The sequence below is a fragment of the Homalodisca vitripennis genome, chromosome 7, assembly GCF_021130785.1.
Source record: "Homalodisca vitripennis isolate AUS2020 chromosome 7, UT_GWSS_2.1, whole genome shotgun sequence".
Classification (NCBI taxonomy): domain Eukaryota; kingdom Metazoa; phylum Arthropoda; class Insecta; order Hemiptera; family Cicadellidae; genus Homalodisca; species Homalodisca vitripennis.
The window spans coordinates 148,266,883-148,285,172 of record NC_060213.1 but is presented as its reverse complement, the minus strand read 5'-3'; the positions used below and the strand labels follow the sequence as shown (position 1 = coordinate 148,285,172).

The 18,290-nt window shown below is 31.6% G+C and overlaps 1 protein-coding gene across 1 annotated transcript in view; it reads left to right on the top strand.

The window, feature by feature from the left end:
- LOC124366483 (phospholipase DDHD1-like) overlaps window positions 1-12,946 on the top strand; it is a 69,266-nt gene extending 56,320 nt beyond the window's left edge. The window contains exons 6-7 of the mRNA XM_046823070.1: window positions 11,085-11,338; window positions 12,717-12,946. Of these exons, the coding sequence (XP_046679026.1) occupies window positions 11,085-11,338; window positions 12,717-12,812 (350 nt within the window). The 3' untranslated portion in view covers window positions 12,813-12,946. The remainder of the gene's footprint in view (window positions 1-11,084; window positions 11,339-12,716) is intronic.
- The last annotated feature ends 5,344 nt before the right edge of the window (window positions 12,947-18,290 follow it).

Below are 18,290 nucleotides of genomic sequence, written 5' to 3'. Positions count from 1 at the left end.
TTTGAAGCTCTGGTCAGATCATTTTTGAAATTTTTAATTGTGCATTATAACGTCAATCTTAAATTTTAGTTGTAAAAAATGAGGACTTTAACCTTCAGAGAGAACTTCTTACATTTTATAGAAATCTTATAAAATTCTTTTAAAAGTTTTAAAATATTGTGATTTAATTTTAAGAGGACATACTAGCTAGTTAGTTGATGGCCACGCATGTATCTAAGGTCCTGTTTTTAACATGGGGCTGAAGTTATAAATTAGAATTCACCTCAAATCCATAAACTTTTCACTATAGAAACTTAAAGTTAATGCCAATGAAATGTTAAAAATACAATTATCTGTTACTACTAATGGTTTATAATTTATATTCAGTATTGTGTTTTTTATCTGATGTTATAAATAAACAATATTAGTTTATAATTTATATTATAAAAATTTAAAAATATATTTTCCCACCAATAATAAAATTGGTATTAATCATGTACTTTTATGTGACAAATGGATAATGACAATTTAATTGTACTGTATTCTGACAAATTGCTTGTTAACTTTTATTTATAGATACAAGTAATTGTAATCATCTCTTTTCAAACTACACCGCATTTTATAATTGATACATTTATTTCTAATTCAGTTAATACATACTCCGTTTTAGAATATTTTAGGATTGATTTAATGTAGGTCACTGAACTAAAAACTACATTCATCGTACCTTAAAATAGATTATATTTTAATTACATCATCTTAAAATGTAAAAACATAATATCAAATCTTTATCATCCAAGGCTTAAGTTATCTCCTAAGAGCTATGAACCAGGCTGACTCAGTAAGTCAAGAGTCCAACTAATTGTGGTGTAAACTGAGTTCTAAAGTATTATTATATATTAGCCTATCAGTAGTAAATCACAATGTCAGTGTAATAAGATTTAGATTTAACTTCTCATTATTCTTTAACTATTAATATGTTCTTGTCACATTTAACTTTGTGTCATTTCGTCTCGTTATTTTTATAGAAGATCTAGATATATTTAAGTGAGAATGAAGCTGGGTTAATAATGCTTCAGTTCATAAAAGTGTCTGATTTTCATGTATCAAAAAGACAAGATAGCAGTAGTATGTGAATGTTGAGTTTAGTCCCAGTTCACATTCCTTTTATTGCAGCGTCTGGCCTGACGCTGTCTCAGACTTGACTCCTGAAATCTGGAGTCATGTTTGTCTGAAGAATCTATTGGTAATGAGGACGAAAAGTAAGCTGAACTGAAGCTAAATTCAACATTCAAACAATAGTATTATTTTAGTTTCTCAGAATATTGAGGAATCATAGGTCATAAGGCACATGATTAACCCTATTAGGATCGGCAGGTGATCGTTTTGTGCTTGGTATTCGTAGAGCATATGTAATGTCCCATTGTTATTCCTTGCAGTCATTTATCATACAAAATTACTTGTATTTACGCTATACCAAGATAATAGAACAGTTAAAGACTTATATCACACATCCACTGAATTTTTGGCTTTCACTTTTAGATATCTTGAAGTTCACTACTAGGTATATTCACACAAGATGCATGAAGCTTCAATTTACACATAACAATATACTTAGCTAAATAACATATTATCTACACGAGTATATAATCCTTAATAATATGCTGAAAGATCATTGAAATACCATAATATCCATTTGAATACATTGTATCTTAACAAAAACTCTACAAAATACATGTTTTAGGCCTGGTATTTTTGCAATACCAAACCCGCTTATTTATTACAAGGTAGGAGTACACTACACCACACGTTGCATAACAGGCTTGACTAAGGTTTCATAAAAAAATTTCAAACCTATAGCTCATTTCATTGTTGAGATGTTCTGTGTTCAAATAGATAGACAGAGATCATACAGAACTTTTTACATCCTCCTGACAGATAAAAGAAAATTGTTTTAACTTACTAAGTGGATAGGCTTCAATGACTCTCAGCCAAATTCCATGGTTGGACATGTACTATCATAGAACTCATTCTTATCTATGTATCATTGCTATCATCAGTTGTTATCAGATCGTCGATGAGAGCAGTCCTGTCCTTATCTCTCCGACCGCTGATTGCCTGAACCGTGTCGTTACCTGCCCGGTACGGTCTGACTGTACGGCCTGACTGTTACAGTTATTAAATTGTATTATATCAACATTTTAAATATTTTTTTTAAATTTTAATAGTTTGTTATCATGGCCGATAATTGTAAAAAGTGTAACAAAGTCTTCGTCGAGAGTGATATAGTAGCCAAGTGCGTCGACTGTGGGCATAATTTTCATGCCACGTGCACGCGTGCAGGATCGACCCAAAGTTTCACTAAATCTAAAAATAAAACCTTGAAGTGTGATTCATGTGTTGAGGAATCTAAATCGAATGCTTCAGTTCGCAGTAGTGAGGACCTCGAAGAAAAAAATTCTATTTTAGAAGCTATTCGGGCCCTAAAAATCGATATAGAAGGCAAATTTAATGTAGTGTTGTCATCAGTTAGTGTTGTGCAAGACGAAATAAAAGGTATGCGCGATTGTGTGATTAAGCTGGAGGGTGAACAGGAAAAACTACAGGAGCGCTGCAGCAGGCTGGAGCATGCTAATGACGCGTTGGCTGGCGAGGTGCGGGACTTGCAACAGCGACTGCACGATACCGAACAGCACTCTCGATCTGCTAATGTGGAGATAGCCGGTCTGCCAAAGACTGACAATGAAAATATTGTCGACTGTCTCCAGCACATTGCTGGTGCCCTTGGACTTGAGTTCAGGATGGAGGACATATCGATCGCTCATCGGCTGCGAGCTTACTCCACGAGAAGGCATGTACATCCGCCGATTATTGTGCAGTTCGTCTCCAGACGCGTCAAGGAGGACTGGCTGAGGGCAGCGAGGACGAAGAAGAATTTAAATGCCGTGGACATCCACCCATCTCTCACACGGAGTAATGTATACGTGAACAACCACCTGATACCTCACAATAAAGCGCTTCTGGGGAAGGCTCGCCGGCTTAGAGAGAGGGGAAGATCGTCCTAGCCGGATTTTTCAACGGAAAGGTCGTCATCAAGGCTGCTGAAGGTGCTGAGGCTGTTCGTGTCACCATGATGGAGGATCTCGACAGGTTTGACAAAAGATAACTTTCCTCTGTGGTCTGCATTACATAAGTAAGCTTATACGCCTAAAAAATTGTTTTTCTTTCGTTAGTATAATAATCAAGTTTTTTCTTTTGTTTTATTCACTTTTTATGTCATAAAGAAGATACTTTTAATTTTGATTTGTATTGTATTTATATAATCTAAAACTACACTTATAATTTTACAATGCACTTCCTTTATTAGAGAAAATAATATTTCATTTTTCTCTCGATAGGTTATTGTACGAGGAAATGATAAATTAAGTATGACAATGAGATTGATGTAATTAGTTATTATTAGTTTGGTGTATGGTTTTGTATTTTTATTTCTATGAGAAAGTCAAGTTACTAATAGGTAAGAGAGGCTCAAATTTTATATACAATTTTCCTTTCATGTAAAATTTAATATCAGTATTTTTCGGATTATAAATTCAGAATATAACTAACTATTTATTACTAATTAATTAAATATTTTCTAAATTACATATTTGCAATTTTTTTTTTCTTTAAGTGAGTAAAACATTGAGGGAATAAATTCAATTATTTTAGTATTGTTATATTTGCATTGTCTGTTTTTGGTAATAAATTGTCAGCAACTTATACAAGCATACGCTTGTTTATTATACTTATTATGTTTATTATGGTATACGCATCATAGGCCTAGGTGAAAAAAGTAAGATTAATAATATATAGTTAAATACATTTAGTACTATTTAATTTATGTACACAGATGTCTTTATTTGGTCTGTCTTTCCACTATTTAATATATTTATTATTTAACCAGAAACTATTTTTTGATAAAACTTAATGTTCAGAATTCACAAACTTCTAAATTTGTCTATGTAAGACTGCAATCTTTAAATTTGAAAAACTTAAAATATAATAATTATGCAATCTTCTTAATCATCTGCTGAAATTGGCCATTTAATGTAATTACATTGTAATAATATGGATTTATATAAATGCATCTTACTGAAGTAAAAATAAGTAACATATTATATGCAATATTTAAATGTTAATTAAACTTCTGTGTATGCCAGGTTATGTATACGCATTTATAAAGTATACTTTTATTACTTTCAAATATTTAAACCGGCCGGGCGGGTGATTGGGCTTGAACAGCATAAATGGGTGAGAATGATGACAACTCTTAGTTTTTCCACAACGATTGTTTAGAACTGGAATCATATTTTGAATACAAAGATTTTTTTTTAGTAGTAATTCTGTTGATAAACTTAAAATATTCCATTGCAATATCAGAAGTATTTCAAAAAACTTTGACGAACTTTTTATTTATTTAAATGATCTTCCTTCGCTAGATATAATAATATTGACAGAGTGTTGGTTGAGGGGGAGTGAGGAGGGGTGGACCATTGACGGGTTTGACTTTGTACTTACTGATAAGCAGCGTAACAAGGCTGATGGTGTAGTTGTGTACTACAATAACCGGTTGTCAGTTACTGCATCACAGATTTCTATAGGTGACACGTACGGCATAAAACTCTACTTTAATTTTTGTCATAAAACTTTTTGTCTCGTGGCTCTCTACCGTACGTTTGACTGTGACATTTGACTTTTTTTGGATTCTTTAGAACATTATCTTGACAGTTTGAATAAGGACGAAATAATTATCTTAGCTGGAGATTTCAACTTTGACTTGCTTGAAACAAACTCCCCTTATACTGACAGATACTTGAACTGTATAGTAGGTGCTGGTCTCATTCATTGTATAGATAAACCAACAAGAGTAACAAAATCTAGAAAGTCATGCCTGGATCACTTTATTATACGATATAACGACATGAACAACGTACAGGCAGCTGTGTTACAGACTGAGATTACTGATCACTATAGCACTGGTCTTACCATTACTTTTCCCGTTGCAGCACCATCGGTTATGACAAATACAGCTTCACAGACGATTATAGACTCTGCACTCTTGTCCCGTAATCTTGCTCATATTGACTGGAAGACGATTTTTCAGAACGAAAATGTAAACGGTGCTGCATACGAATTTTGTAAAATGGTAGGCCAAGCGATCGATAATTCTAGGAAACCAATTAAAAAGTCATCTAGATTTAAGAGGCTAAAGCCTTGGATTACAAATGATCTAATCAAATTAATTCGCGATAGAGATAAATTGAGCAAAAAAATTAAAAAGCAGCCTTTTAATATAATTCTTAAAAATAATTATCAAACGTTAAGGCAATTTATTTCCAATTCTATCAAAACGTCTAAGGGTATTTACTACAGGGCTAAATTAAACGAATATCAAAATAATCCTAAATTGTTTTGGACTGTAATTAACGAATTGGCAGGTAAAAAAAATAATAAGGGGTTATTTCCGGTAGAAAGGTATCTGCCTAATATACCAAGTGTTACTCACGGTGTATGTAAAGAAGTCGCTAACGATTTCAACATGTTTTTTGCTAGCGTTGGACATAACTTGGCAAGTTCAATTATCACCGGGGGTGCATTAATTATCGATGATGCAGATTACGGGCGAGACTCACTGTTCACGCTTCGGACTGTCACTGAACTGGACCTATTCAGACACATTACTGCACTACGTGGCGGGTCCGCTCCTGGTTATGACGGCGTCACAGCTTCTGCACTCAAAGATAATATTCATATTTTCTCTAAACCTTTTCTACATATTTTAAATCTTAGCTTGGCGTACGGTATAGTTCCTGATAGTTTTAAGTTAGCTAAAGTAATCCCACTTCACAAGGCTAGCACATTTACGGAGAAAAATAACTATCGTCCCATTTCTTTGTTAAGTGTGTTCTCTAAGGTGCTGGAGAGAATCGTCAAAGAGCAGTTTGTAAATTACCTTCAACACAACCATATTTTAGCGGAGTGTCAATACGGGTTTAGGGCTGATAAAAACATTTCAGACGTTCTCTTTGATGTAAACAAAGAAATTTATCATACTTTGTCAGATGGTATGAGGAGCTTTTTAATTTTCCTTGACCTAAAGAAAGCATTTGATAGTGTAGATAGAAACAAATTAATTTACAAATTATCAGCTATAGGTGTAACGGGTAATGCTCTCGCATGGTTTAGGAGCTACCTTGCGGACGGACGGCAGTTTGTGTCTGTCTGCGGTGTGAATGGTGATGAGCTTCCTGTGGATTATGGTGTAGTTCAAGGAAGCACTCTGGGCCCTATATTATTTTTGATATACATTAACAACATTTCAAAACTGCAGATTCATGGTAAACTATTTCTTTTTGCTGACGACACGCTAATTATTATCAAAGGTAAATCTTGGCAGGATGTTCAAAATAAATCTTTAAATGACCTCATGACAATTAAAAAATGGATGGACCAAAATGTTTTATCACTTAACGTCTCAAAAACTAAATTTATGCCCCTTTCTCTTACATCAAATTCAGATTACAACTTACACGATTTAATTATTCATAATTGTAACAATCACTATAACAATGCCTGTGGATGTAATAAAATCGAGAAAGTGTCGTCATACAAATATTTGGGTGTGTTGTTTGATTCTCGAATGAAATGGATAGATCACATTAATTTCTTAAAAAATAAAGCAAGAAAGTATATATTTGCTTTTAGGCAGTTAAATAGCATTTTAAGTTTTGATGAAACTAAAATCGTTTATTTTGCTTATGTGCAATCCCTTTTTTCTTATGGCATTCTAACTTGGGGGGGTGCTTTTCCTTCACATATTAAAAGTTTAGATATAGTTCAGAAATCTATTCTGAAAGCCGGTTTTGCGAAGTGTAGACGATATCCCTCTGATTTATTGTTTCAAGAAACAGGAATTCTGCCAATTAAAAAAATGTTTATTAAAGTCTTATTTATTCATATTTACAAACATTTCGGCTCAATTTTTTCTACAATCCCACATTTTTATAACACAAGATATGCAAATGTAGTCGGAAGTAACACTATTCACCAACACAAATCATTTGCGACAACAAACAGTTTTTATCTAGCACACATTTTATATAGAAATTATTCTAATAGTTTTAGAAATTTCAAGCTGTTCGACTCTCCCTCTCTTGAGGATTTTAAGAAACATGTCAAGGAGTTTTTGATTCTCATAAGCAGTGAGAGGGCCCAGTTACTTATCTCTGTTGACTACAGACGGACCTAGACTGCCTGACAACTGACTGACGGCACTGTCCCCTCTCCTCTCCTCTTCAAGTTATAGATAATAAAATCCATTCACTTAAGTAATTAGCCTATTTTTTGTAATTTTTGTTCACTCAATATTTTTATTTGTTTTGTCTACTTTCTCCACTATATTGCTGATTATCGGAATTCGAGGTCATATCCGTCGTTATTCTGCATTAGATGTCTTCTTTCAATTATAAAATTTTATAAAATTAATCTACACTCTGCTCGAGATAAAATTCGAATCTCAACAATTTCAACTCGAGTCTACGCACAGGCCATTAAGGCCCATGTAGGCTCTTTTCCCATTATTTGAATTTATCCAGAAATTATGTAGCAAATTTAATGCTGTTTTTACTAGGTTTGCGTCTATGGATGTGGATATCTATGTATATGTATGTGTATATACATGTATATGTATATATATGTATATTTCATCTATTTATTCATTACATTGATTTATTTATGTAACATAAGTCTTTTTTATATTATTTAACGTTAGTTATTTAATTTTAGTTTTTGAATTGTATTACTAGAATACTTTTGTATGTTCATATGAATTAGATAATATACAAATGCTACATTTGTTATCATTTCAATGTAAAGATTTATTTTTTATCTAATTTCTTTTTGTGTGTGGAAATAAATGTGATTTGATTTGATTGTATAAATAAAATTTCACGTAAAATGTAAATTCTGAAGATTTTCTTTATCGAGAAATCTTGCCACATGATACATTGACATATATTTATTTATTCTGCTATTTGTTATTTGCTACCATTATGGTTACCCATAAGACCAATGTAAACAAATTTACTAATGCTCAACCAAATTTTGTGTACTCTCATGCGCCATCATCTATCAATCAATCAATCAATCAATCAATCATCTTTATTCATATTTGCACAGTAAGTACAAGAATAGTGTCATACATCTAATCATACATCTAACTTAGTGTTGTTAATATACGAGGTAGGTCCAGAAAGTAAGTTCCGTTTGGGATTAGAATTAAACTGTGTACAGATACAGAGAAATTATTATTATTTATTAAGTGTCTTCAACCAGCTGGAAACATTTTCTGTCAGCTCTTCGTCATTGATGAAGTGTTGATCGTCAAGGAACGATTTGAGATGTAAGAACAAATGAAAATCGCCAGGAGTGAGGTCAGGGCTGTACGGAGGATAGTCAAACACGTCCTAGCCAAATCCTTGTAGGAGGTGTTTCGTCACATTTGCAGTGTGTGGTTGTGCGTTGTCGTAAAGAAAAACAACACCTTTTGACAATATTCCTCGACAATTTTTGACCCGGTATGATGAAGGCGGTGAAGAATTTCTGACACGGATAGTAACGGGAGGTGAAACTTGGGTTTATACGACACCCCTGAAAGTAAGCGGCAATCAATGGAATGGAGGCACATTTCATCCCCAGCAAAAGGTAAGGCAAAACAAATCTTGACACCTCGAAAACTGTTCTGGGACTGGAAAGGCATCTTACTCATTGATTTCTTACCACGTGGTCAAACCATCAGAGCAGATGTTTATTGTGAGACACCAGAAATTGCGCAGCACAATACAGAATAAGCGCTGAGGATTGCTGTCCAAAGGTGTTGTTTTTTTTTCACAACAACGCACGACCACACACTGCAAATGTGACGAAACACCTCCTACAAGGATTTGGCTGGGACGTGTTTGACCATCCTCCGTACAGCCCTGACCTCGCTCCTAGCGACTTTCATTTGTTCTTACATCTCAAGTCATTCCTTGGCGATCAACACTTCATCAATGACGAAGAGCTGACAGAAAATGTTTCCAACTGGTTGAAGACACAGGCGGCAAACTTCTATGAAGCAGGTATACAAAAACTTGTGCCACATTATGACAAATGCCTGCAAAATGTTGGTGGTTGTGTGGAAAAGTAGTTGAAGAGTTGTAGAATTTTGTGCAATAAATAATTTTTCAGTATCTGTACACACTTTAATTATTGTATTTCCAAACGGAACTTACACCTACCTCATATAAATGAAGGTTCATGCAGAATTTCTAGTTTATAGGACAGTTTGTTTTTGAGATATAGTGCAAACAGATAACAGAAATTAAATTTTTCCAATCTCACAATAATGCGCTTCGCTCAGCCAACTGAAAAGAATGCACACCCTAACATTATTGAAAAATATGTTGCTCCTCAATTCAAATTCGTATTCAAAGTATTTATTACATATTGACATTTGAATGATTAAATAAATAATACAAACAGGTGCATGGTCAAGTTTCTAAATGTATTTCAGATCCAAGCATTGCAGTATGTACTGCATGTATTATACTATATCTATAAAGAATAAATAAATCATCCTTATGTTATATAGCCTGAAGGGATAATATGGTGTAACAAATAATTGCATGGGCTGGGATTTTAAAATTGATTAGTGACTGTTTTATTTATTTTTCAGCATTTTATTTATACTGTAATAAGCTTTTTCTATAAGGAAGTTTTTAATACTATTTTGAAAATGATTATTTTTAACCTCTTTTAGTAAGAAAAGTAAACAATTATATAAGTGAATTCCCTTACATAGAGGATTTTTTCAAATACAGAAGTTTTAAGAATTGGAAAGACAAGGCAATTTTTGCATCTAGTATTATAATTATGCTGATTTTTGTATTGGCTGAAGGTGCTTGGATTTTTATGGACTAAGTTAAACGATTCAAAAATATATAAACCTAGTAGTGTGAGTATTTTAGATTTTTAAATAGCGGTTGGCAGTTCTCTCTAAATTTTGTACCAACCATTGCTCTCAGAACAGCTTTGTGGGCTATGAATATTTTTTCAAAATCAGGAGATGAATCCCAGAGTACAATACCTTGAGAATCGATTGTACATAGGCAAAATATACAATTTTATATGTAGAAATATATACAGATATCTTCTAATATTTTCATTGCAAAGCGAAAAGAGCTTTAGTTTGTTTACTAAATAATTAACATTACATTTCCAATTAAAATTTTTATTAAATGCCAGTTCTACATTTAAATCAATTAGGTTTATTCTGATACATTTCAAGACATTGTTATGGTTATTTTTTGTTTTAAAATGCATTACATTAATTTTGGCTTGAATTTATTAGTGTCCAGCAGAATTAAACCATTCATCAAGTTGATTTAGAGTTATTACAATTGATTCCTCCATATTCATTGTGTTGTTTTCTTGAATTGGTGTATTTTTATTGTCAGCAAATAAAATAAAATAGGTTTTGGAAAAGTCAATTGGTAAATTCTTAATGTAGACTAGAAAAAGAATTGGACCTAAAATTGAACCCTGTGGGGTACCATTAGCTGTGTTTTTTTATGGTGCACCATAGATGTATTTTAACTGAATTATCATCTATGATAGTTCTTTATTGTCTGTCTTTCAAATATGATCCTAAGTAGTTTAATGCTTTTCCTTTAATTTCAATTTGAGATAATTTATACAAGAGCAGAATATGATTTGCACAGTCAAAGGCTTTGGATAGGTAAAGAAAATACCTTCTATGGTCCGTGACTCCTCCAGAGCCCTTGAAGCACTATTGACAAAAGATGTAAGAGCTAATTCAGTGCTTCTGTTTTTCTTAAAATTATTCTGTTCATTAAATATTAGTTTGTTTATTTCTTAAAATATTGTTAACCTATAATTATTATTACTCCTAAAAGCATTAATTGGCAAAAAAATTGTATTCTTCCCAAGAAAGCACTATGAAATTTTTTCACATCTTCTATATTTTTTTCAAGATAAAAATAAACACTCAACTTTGTTTGAAGGACTAGTTGAGGCTATTACGCCGTTACACCTGACCCAGCTGCGTAACATCCTCAATACATCGGCTATGGACATCATGTATTACACTAGTCCTATCTACTGTGCGGAGATACAGCGCGGACTCATCACGGAGCTCAACCGTCTCTACGCAATGTTCGTGGAGCGCAATCCTTCACATGATGTCAAGGTCTCCATAGTTGGACACTCACTGGGCTGTGTCATCGTTTACGACATCATCACCGGCTGGCTGCCGATGGTAAAGTTTTGTGGACTTGGAATTATAATGGATTCATAATTTTCGTTATTTAAATGTAATATGTTTGAAACCTTTTTTTAAAATTATACATGTGTTAATTTGATTATCATAAAAATATCATTTTAACGTTTTTTCATTTTCAACGTTTTAAGTGTCTGCTTGATTAATATATCTTATATGCATTTAGTGTATAAATTTATATTAATAGGTGAAATCTGACTCAGATGTACTCCTTAAGAAAACTGTAACTTATATGAGATTAGGAAAGTAAATATTCCAGTGAGTTCACATTATTCATTCCAAAATTGTCAAGAAAGGACATTTTTCACCCACATTACTTATGTAGGTGACTAAGAAAATGACGGTGGTTGTGAAATCTTTGATTTTTCAATCACATACATAATTATTTCTTTAAGTTTGGGTTCACATTTTTTTCAAACACAATGTTTCTTTAATATAAAAAATTAAATAATAAGAAATCAATTAGCTTTTACCATCTTTTGCAAATCTAAGACAAGGTCTCAGCTTTAAATCCCAGATCAAGTAAAAAATAGTATTCAAGCCCATTCTGAAGTAAAGTGATAAAATAATTAATTGATCCTATAAGTTTTCTAGAACACAGTACTAACACAAAAAATAAAAAAAATATCTGAGTGGGAAATTGTCAGGGAATAATCTCAACAATGACCTGTTACATATGATTGTATTAAATTAAAAGTAAACATTAATTTTATTTCATTTACTTTTTTATGTCAGTTTGACACTGTTACAATCATAGCGTTGTTTGTTTAACCCTTTCCGGAGAAAATAACCGTGACACACTTGTATTGCTTCTAGGCTAAATTGATTCAGCTGTTCTTCCACAAGAGAACACTTATTTATTTTTAACAATTCTATGCAAACACAAATTATTAGACTTACGAGGTTTATGTAAATGAAACATTAATTTTCATTTCTGTTGTTTATGTCTTGTAAGTATACAAATTAAAATTCTAAGCCGTCCTTAATTTTAATACTTGGCAAAGTGAAGATAATAACTGGTTTTACTTTATTGAATTTTTTAAAATAAAATGGACTTATTTGGCTACTATATTTTAAAATACCACTTTTCTCAATTGTATATATTTTAAGTGTTTCTTGGCAATTTCACTTCAATTATTAAACTGTATTTGAACTGTACTGTGCATAAAATGTACACAAATTCAGTGCTTTATGTATGAATCTAGAATTCATGAAATGTTTTTAAGATTTTTAGTCAGTATAATGTATTAGGAAAACTAAATGATTTTTTGTTAATTAAGTTTTATTTAGTAGTCTAGCATGCTTTCAATATGTTCTATTTTTATAAAAATGATATATTTGTATTGATTTTTTATAGGGCCCAACCAACCTATATGATCAAGTACCTGAAGAAATAATCCCTGGAAAGTCAAGGCTCAATTTTTATGTAAGTCTATTTAAAATTAACCATTGATTTTGTATTGTTTGGTATTGCAATACTTCAAATTTTTATAACCATTCACTTTGTTTTAGTTTGTTATACTATTGTTTGCTTCTATAGTAGTATTACTGTGATATCAATAATATAGTACAGTGACAGCTGAAACCAGAAAGCATTGAACAGGTTTGAAACTTCCCAAAATGTAAATAGAATTTTACATAAATATTTTTTATGGTTTGTTATTATAGGTACTGAGAAAAACATTGAGCAAATCCCCATCTTTACAGTGTACTATGTGTTTCACAGTCAAACTAAATACTATGATTCAAAATTGAATTAATTTTTTTATGTGATCTTGATTATGGTTTTAGTTTAACTCTTTCAAACCCAAGCAACTATAGAATCATATTAGAATCATAGAATCATTTCCAGACGAATATATAGGAAACTCTTGAACAATTATTTTTATATTGTTTTGTACTTGTGAAAATGCCATGGTGACTGAGTGCTCTCGTAACAAAAATTCTCTATGATCAATACATTTTTGTTTTACTGAATGCAATGGCTACATTTTTTTTTGTAGCTATATCGTGTCTATTGTCAGCTGCATCAAATTATATTGCTGTGTGTTGGAATATATATGTTAAGGAGGGTATTGAATTTGAAACTATAAATTTAGATACATTTTATGCTGATCTTACAGTTTAGGTTATAGCAGTAACTCTCCTAAAGATTAAAACAGTTATTGTTACTCTTTATAGAACACCAGATTCGGATACAAAGGAATTTTTAATACTATTAGAGTCTTTCCTTAGTTTTCTCAATCAAAAGTACAGTAGTTTTGAATATATAATATCTGCAGATTTTAATATAAATATTAGTGTAAATTCAATGCAAACTGAGTCCTTTTTAAATTTATTGAGATCCTACAATATTTACTGGCTGAATGAAGAACCCACTAGAGGGGATGCATGTCTAGACAATATAATAACTACTATATCTAGAGATCAAATTGAGTGTCAAATTGTTGAACCTCACTTATCAGGCCATGCTGGAGTTTTTGCTAAGTTCAATGGATTATCTCTCTCAGATAGTACAAATCTCCATCCAAAGTACAAAACTAGAACTATAAGAGATCTGACACCAGGAGCAATATTTAAGTTTAGAGATTATTTATGTCGGTCTAGCCTATCACAACTGAATAAACATACTGATGCAGAACTAGCTTTTGACAATTTTATGTTATTAGTTAAGGAGGGTATTGAATTTGAAACTATAAATTTAGATACATTTTATGCTGATCTTACATTTTAGGTTATAGCAGTAACTCTCCTAAAGATTAAAACAGTTATTGTTACTCTTTATAGAACACCAGATTCGGATACAAAGGAATTTTTAATACTATTAGAGTCTTTCCTTAGTTTTCTCAATCAAAAGTACAGTAGTTTTGAATATATAATATCTGCAGATTTTAATATAAATATTAGTGTAAATTCAATGCAAACTGAGTCCTTTTTAAATTTATTGAGATCCTACAATATTTACTGGCTGAATGAAGAACCCACTAGAGGGGATGCATGTCTAGACAATATAATAACTACTATATCTAGAGATCAAATTGAGTGTCAAATTGTTGAACCTCACTTATCAGGCCATGCTGGAGTTTTTGCTAAGTTCAATGGATTATCTCTCTCAGATAGTACAAATCTCCATCCAAAGTACAAAACTAGAACTATAAGAGATCTGACACCAGGAGCAATATTTAAGTTTAGAGATTATTTATGTCGGTCTAGCCTATCACAACTGAATAAACATACTGATGCAGAACTAGCTTTTGACAATTTTATGTTATTAGTGACAAATTCTCTTAATGAGTGCTGTAAATTAAAGGAAATTAAGGTAAAAACTGTTGAAAGGCCTAATATTAAATGGTATACACCAGAATTACAAGAAATGAAAAAGTTTGTTGTAACATTTTATGATAGATTTAAAAATAGTAAAGGAACAAGCAATGAAAGTAATTATAAAAAAGATTATGCAAATGTTAAAAAACTCTATAGAAATAAGATAAATTACCTTAAAAAAATAGCAAATGAAGAATATATTAAAAACTCTTCTAATAAATGCAAGGCTGCATGGAAAGTTATTAAGAGTGAAATAGGCAGTAGAAGAAATTACAGTGACTCAGTAATAAATTCTAGTTCTTTTAATAACTATTTTACTAATTTAGTAAGTGAGTTGGATCTTAAATCCAATATGAGACCACCTCAAAACTGTGCCATAGAGTTAGTAGAAAACTATTTATCTAATTTTAATGACTGTGACACTCTAACATGGCAAAGAATTACAACAGTTGATGTATTAAAAGTTGTTGCCAATCTAAACCTATCATGTAGTGAAGACTATTATGGTATTTCTAATATGCTTGTAAAGAAAATTGTAAATGAAATAGCTAATTCATTGTCATTATTGTTTAATATGATGATAGAGCAAGGTGTATTCCCTCATGCCCTTAAGGTTACTAAAGTAACTCCTGTGTACAAAAAAGGAGATAAATTTAGCCCATCTAGCTACAGGCCGATTTCGTTAGTACCAATTTTTAGTAAAATATTTGAGACTTGTATAAAATGGCAACTAAATTCATTTTTTGTTAATAATAATCTATTTTGTAAAGAACAGTTTGGGTCCATAGAAAACCGAAGTACAATAAAAGCAGTTGAGAATATTGTAGATACAATTTTAGCGAATTTTGAAAGAGGGGTGTTATCATCTGCAACATTAATCGACTTGACCAAAGCATTTGACTGCATAGATCATGAGTTATTACTATCCAAACTCTATAGATATGGTGTTAGAGGCAAAGAACTGCAATTAATGATGTCCTATCTAAAAAATAGACATCTAAAAAATAGATAGTTGTGCAAAATAGAGATAGATCCGAACTAAAACCTATTGAAATTGGAGTCCCACAAGGTTCTGTCCTAGGCCCTTTTTTGTTTGTTGTTGCTGTTAATGATTTCTCGTTTAATGTACCATGCTCCTCAGTATTATATGCAGACGACACCACACTCTTGAATTTCAGTGAAAATTATGAGAATCTTATTATGGAAGAAAACTATGCGGTAAAATCGGCTATGGAATGGTTTGAGACAAACTACTTAGTAGTAAATGATCAAAAGACTGAGAAAATACTGTTCACTTTAAATAGGAATTATGAAGTTAGTAAACCTGTAAAACTATTAGGGGTATACCTTGACAGCAGATTGAGTTGGGAACATCACATAGATCAATTGTGTAAAAAATTATCTAGAGTAGTCTATCTCTTGAGTAAATTGAGACATTGTATAACTACAGATATGCTTCTAGCCTCCTATTATGCATTTTTCCATTCACACTTAAGTTATTGTATAACTCTATGGGGGAACAGTAGTAGTGCAGTAAGAGTATTTAAATGGCAAAAAAAATGCATTACGTGTTATGAGAAATGTTTCAAAAAGAGAGACTTGTGTTCCAATTTTTAAGGAATTAAAAGTAATGACTATTCCTAATATGTATATATTCTACTGCCTTATAAGTGTAAAGGAACAACTTGAAACATTTACAACTAGGCAGGATATTCATGATTATCCTACTAGAACAAAACATTTGTTACAACTCTTACCAGTTAAATTAACCAAAACAAAATGCAGTCATCTTTTTATGAAAATTAAATTGTTCAATAAGTTACCATTAGATGCTAGATCTGTATCTTTAGTCAAATTTAAAACAGTTTTGAAGTGCTGGTTAAAATTTAATATATTTTATTGTGTTGATGAATTCTTAAATTGTGATACCACAACAATAATTTTTTAAATTTTGTCTCTCAATGTATTTATTTATTCAGTTATTTATTATTTATTTAGTTTTAATATTGTTGAGTTTTAAAATTTTATCCATGTTAAATGTGTTAATAGTTATTTAATATTGTTAATTTATATAGATCTGTTGGTTGTTTGGTTATTGTTGTTATTAATTATATAGATCTATATATTTGCTGGTAGGCTGGATTGAGTAGGTAGAATCTGAGTAGTTTGTTTTAGTTTTAGTTTAGAATATTTTAGTAACTTGACGAAGTCTATTGCACTATTGAATGTGTTTAAAGACCAATAAAGATCTTGAATCTTGAAAAATGTAAAATCCACTGCACGTTTTGTTAATTATTGGCATGTTTATTTCAATATCAATAGGTCATGTTTGACTTTGTGTTTAACACATACCATAGCTATGTTGGAGATTGATCTAGTTTGAAATTTGAGTTTAGTTCACCTTCTTCGTACAGCACCTGAAACGTGACGCTGACAAACTTGACTCCTGGTATCTCAAGTCATGTCCGTCTGAATAGATCCAAAAAAAGTATCCTAAAAAAGTGTCATCATGTGACAGGTCTCTTATATCAAAACAATGTAAGGAATTAATTTTGAGCTTCTTTTTCATTGCCAAATTTTTGTAGATCTTTTTAGACGAACGTGACTTGAGATACCAGGAGTCAATTTTTTGTCAGAGTCAGGTTTCAGGTGCTGCACGACGAGGAAGGTGAACTGAAACTAAGTTCAACTTTCATTTTGTGTATTTATTTCTCTGAAACTCAATGGACTAAGAGAATATAGTAAATTGTGAGAGTGAACTTAATGTATAAATACACACTGAACTTTCTAATGATTCTTCTTCAGATTTTACTTGTGGATAATAGTTAATAAAATGAATAACAACTAAATCGTAAAGCATATGTTCTATCCTACTTTTTCGTATAATTTCTACATCAGATCTTCAGTAATGATTAAAGATTGCCCACTTCATTCTTCCTAATGCATTTTGTTCTGACATCTTCAAAAGCTCTAATCTATTTCTGGTTCATTCCATCGCTCATAATGTTTTCTTTACAAATTTAACTAATCTGATGGTGAAAGCTAGGTGCTTTCATATGTTTACTACAAAGAGAAATTTTAAAAACTAACAAATTTATACAGTGTTCTATATCTGTAATGGTGGCTGTGGCTACCTAACACATGGAAGTACGCAGCATCCATGTCTAAATGGTAATTGCAATGTTTGAAGTGGTGGAATTTCATAACAGAAGTTAAAGACACGCTTTGTACTTGATGTGCAATAATACCGAAAAGTATCAGAATGATTTAATAACTCTCAGTGGTACATAAAAATGAAACTATTCAGATGTACATACAGCCTAAAAACAAATTTTATTCACCATTGAATTAATTCTTAGGAACCTCGCCTGTAAGTCTGAAATCATCTCCTGATACTCAAATTCAAATTCAAATTCAAAACAATCTTTATTTACCATTTGCACATTACATTACAAGAATAAATATACAAATATAAACGGTGTCAATAGTATGAACTTAGACTTAAGAACTAAATACATAAGTTAATTTGCTAAAAACAGTATGCATTTTAAACAAAAGTATAATTAACACTTAAGCAATAATCTATAGTTTATTCCACCCTGCTCTC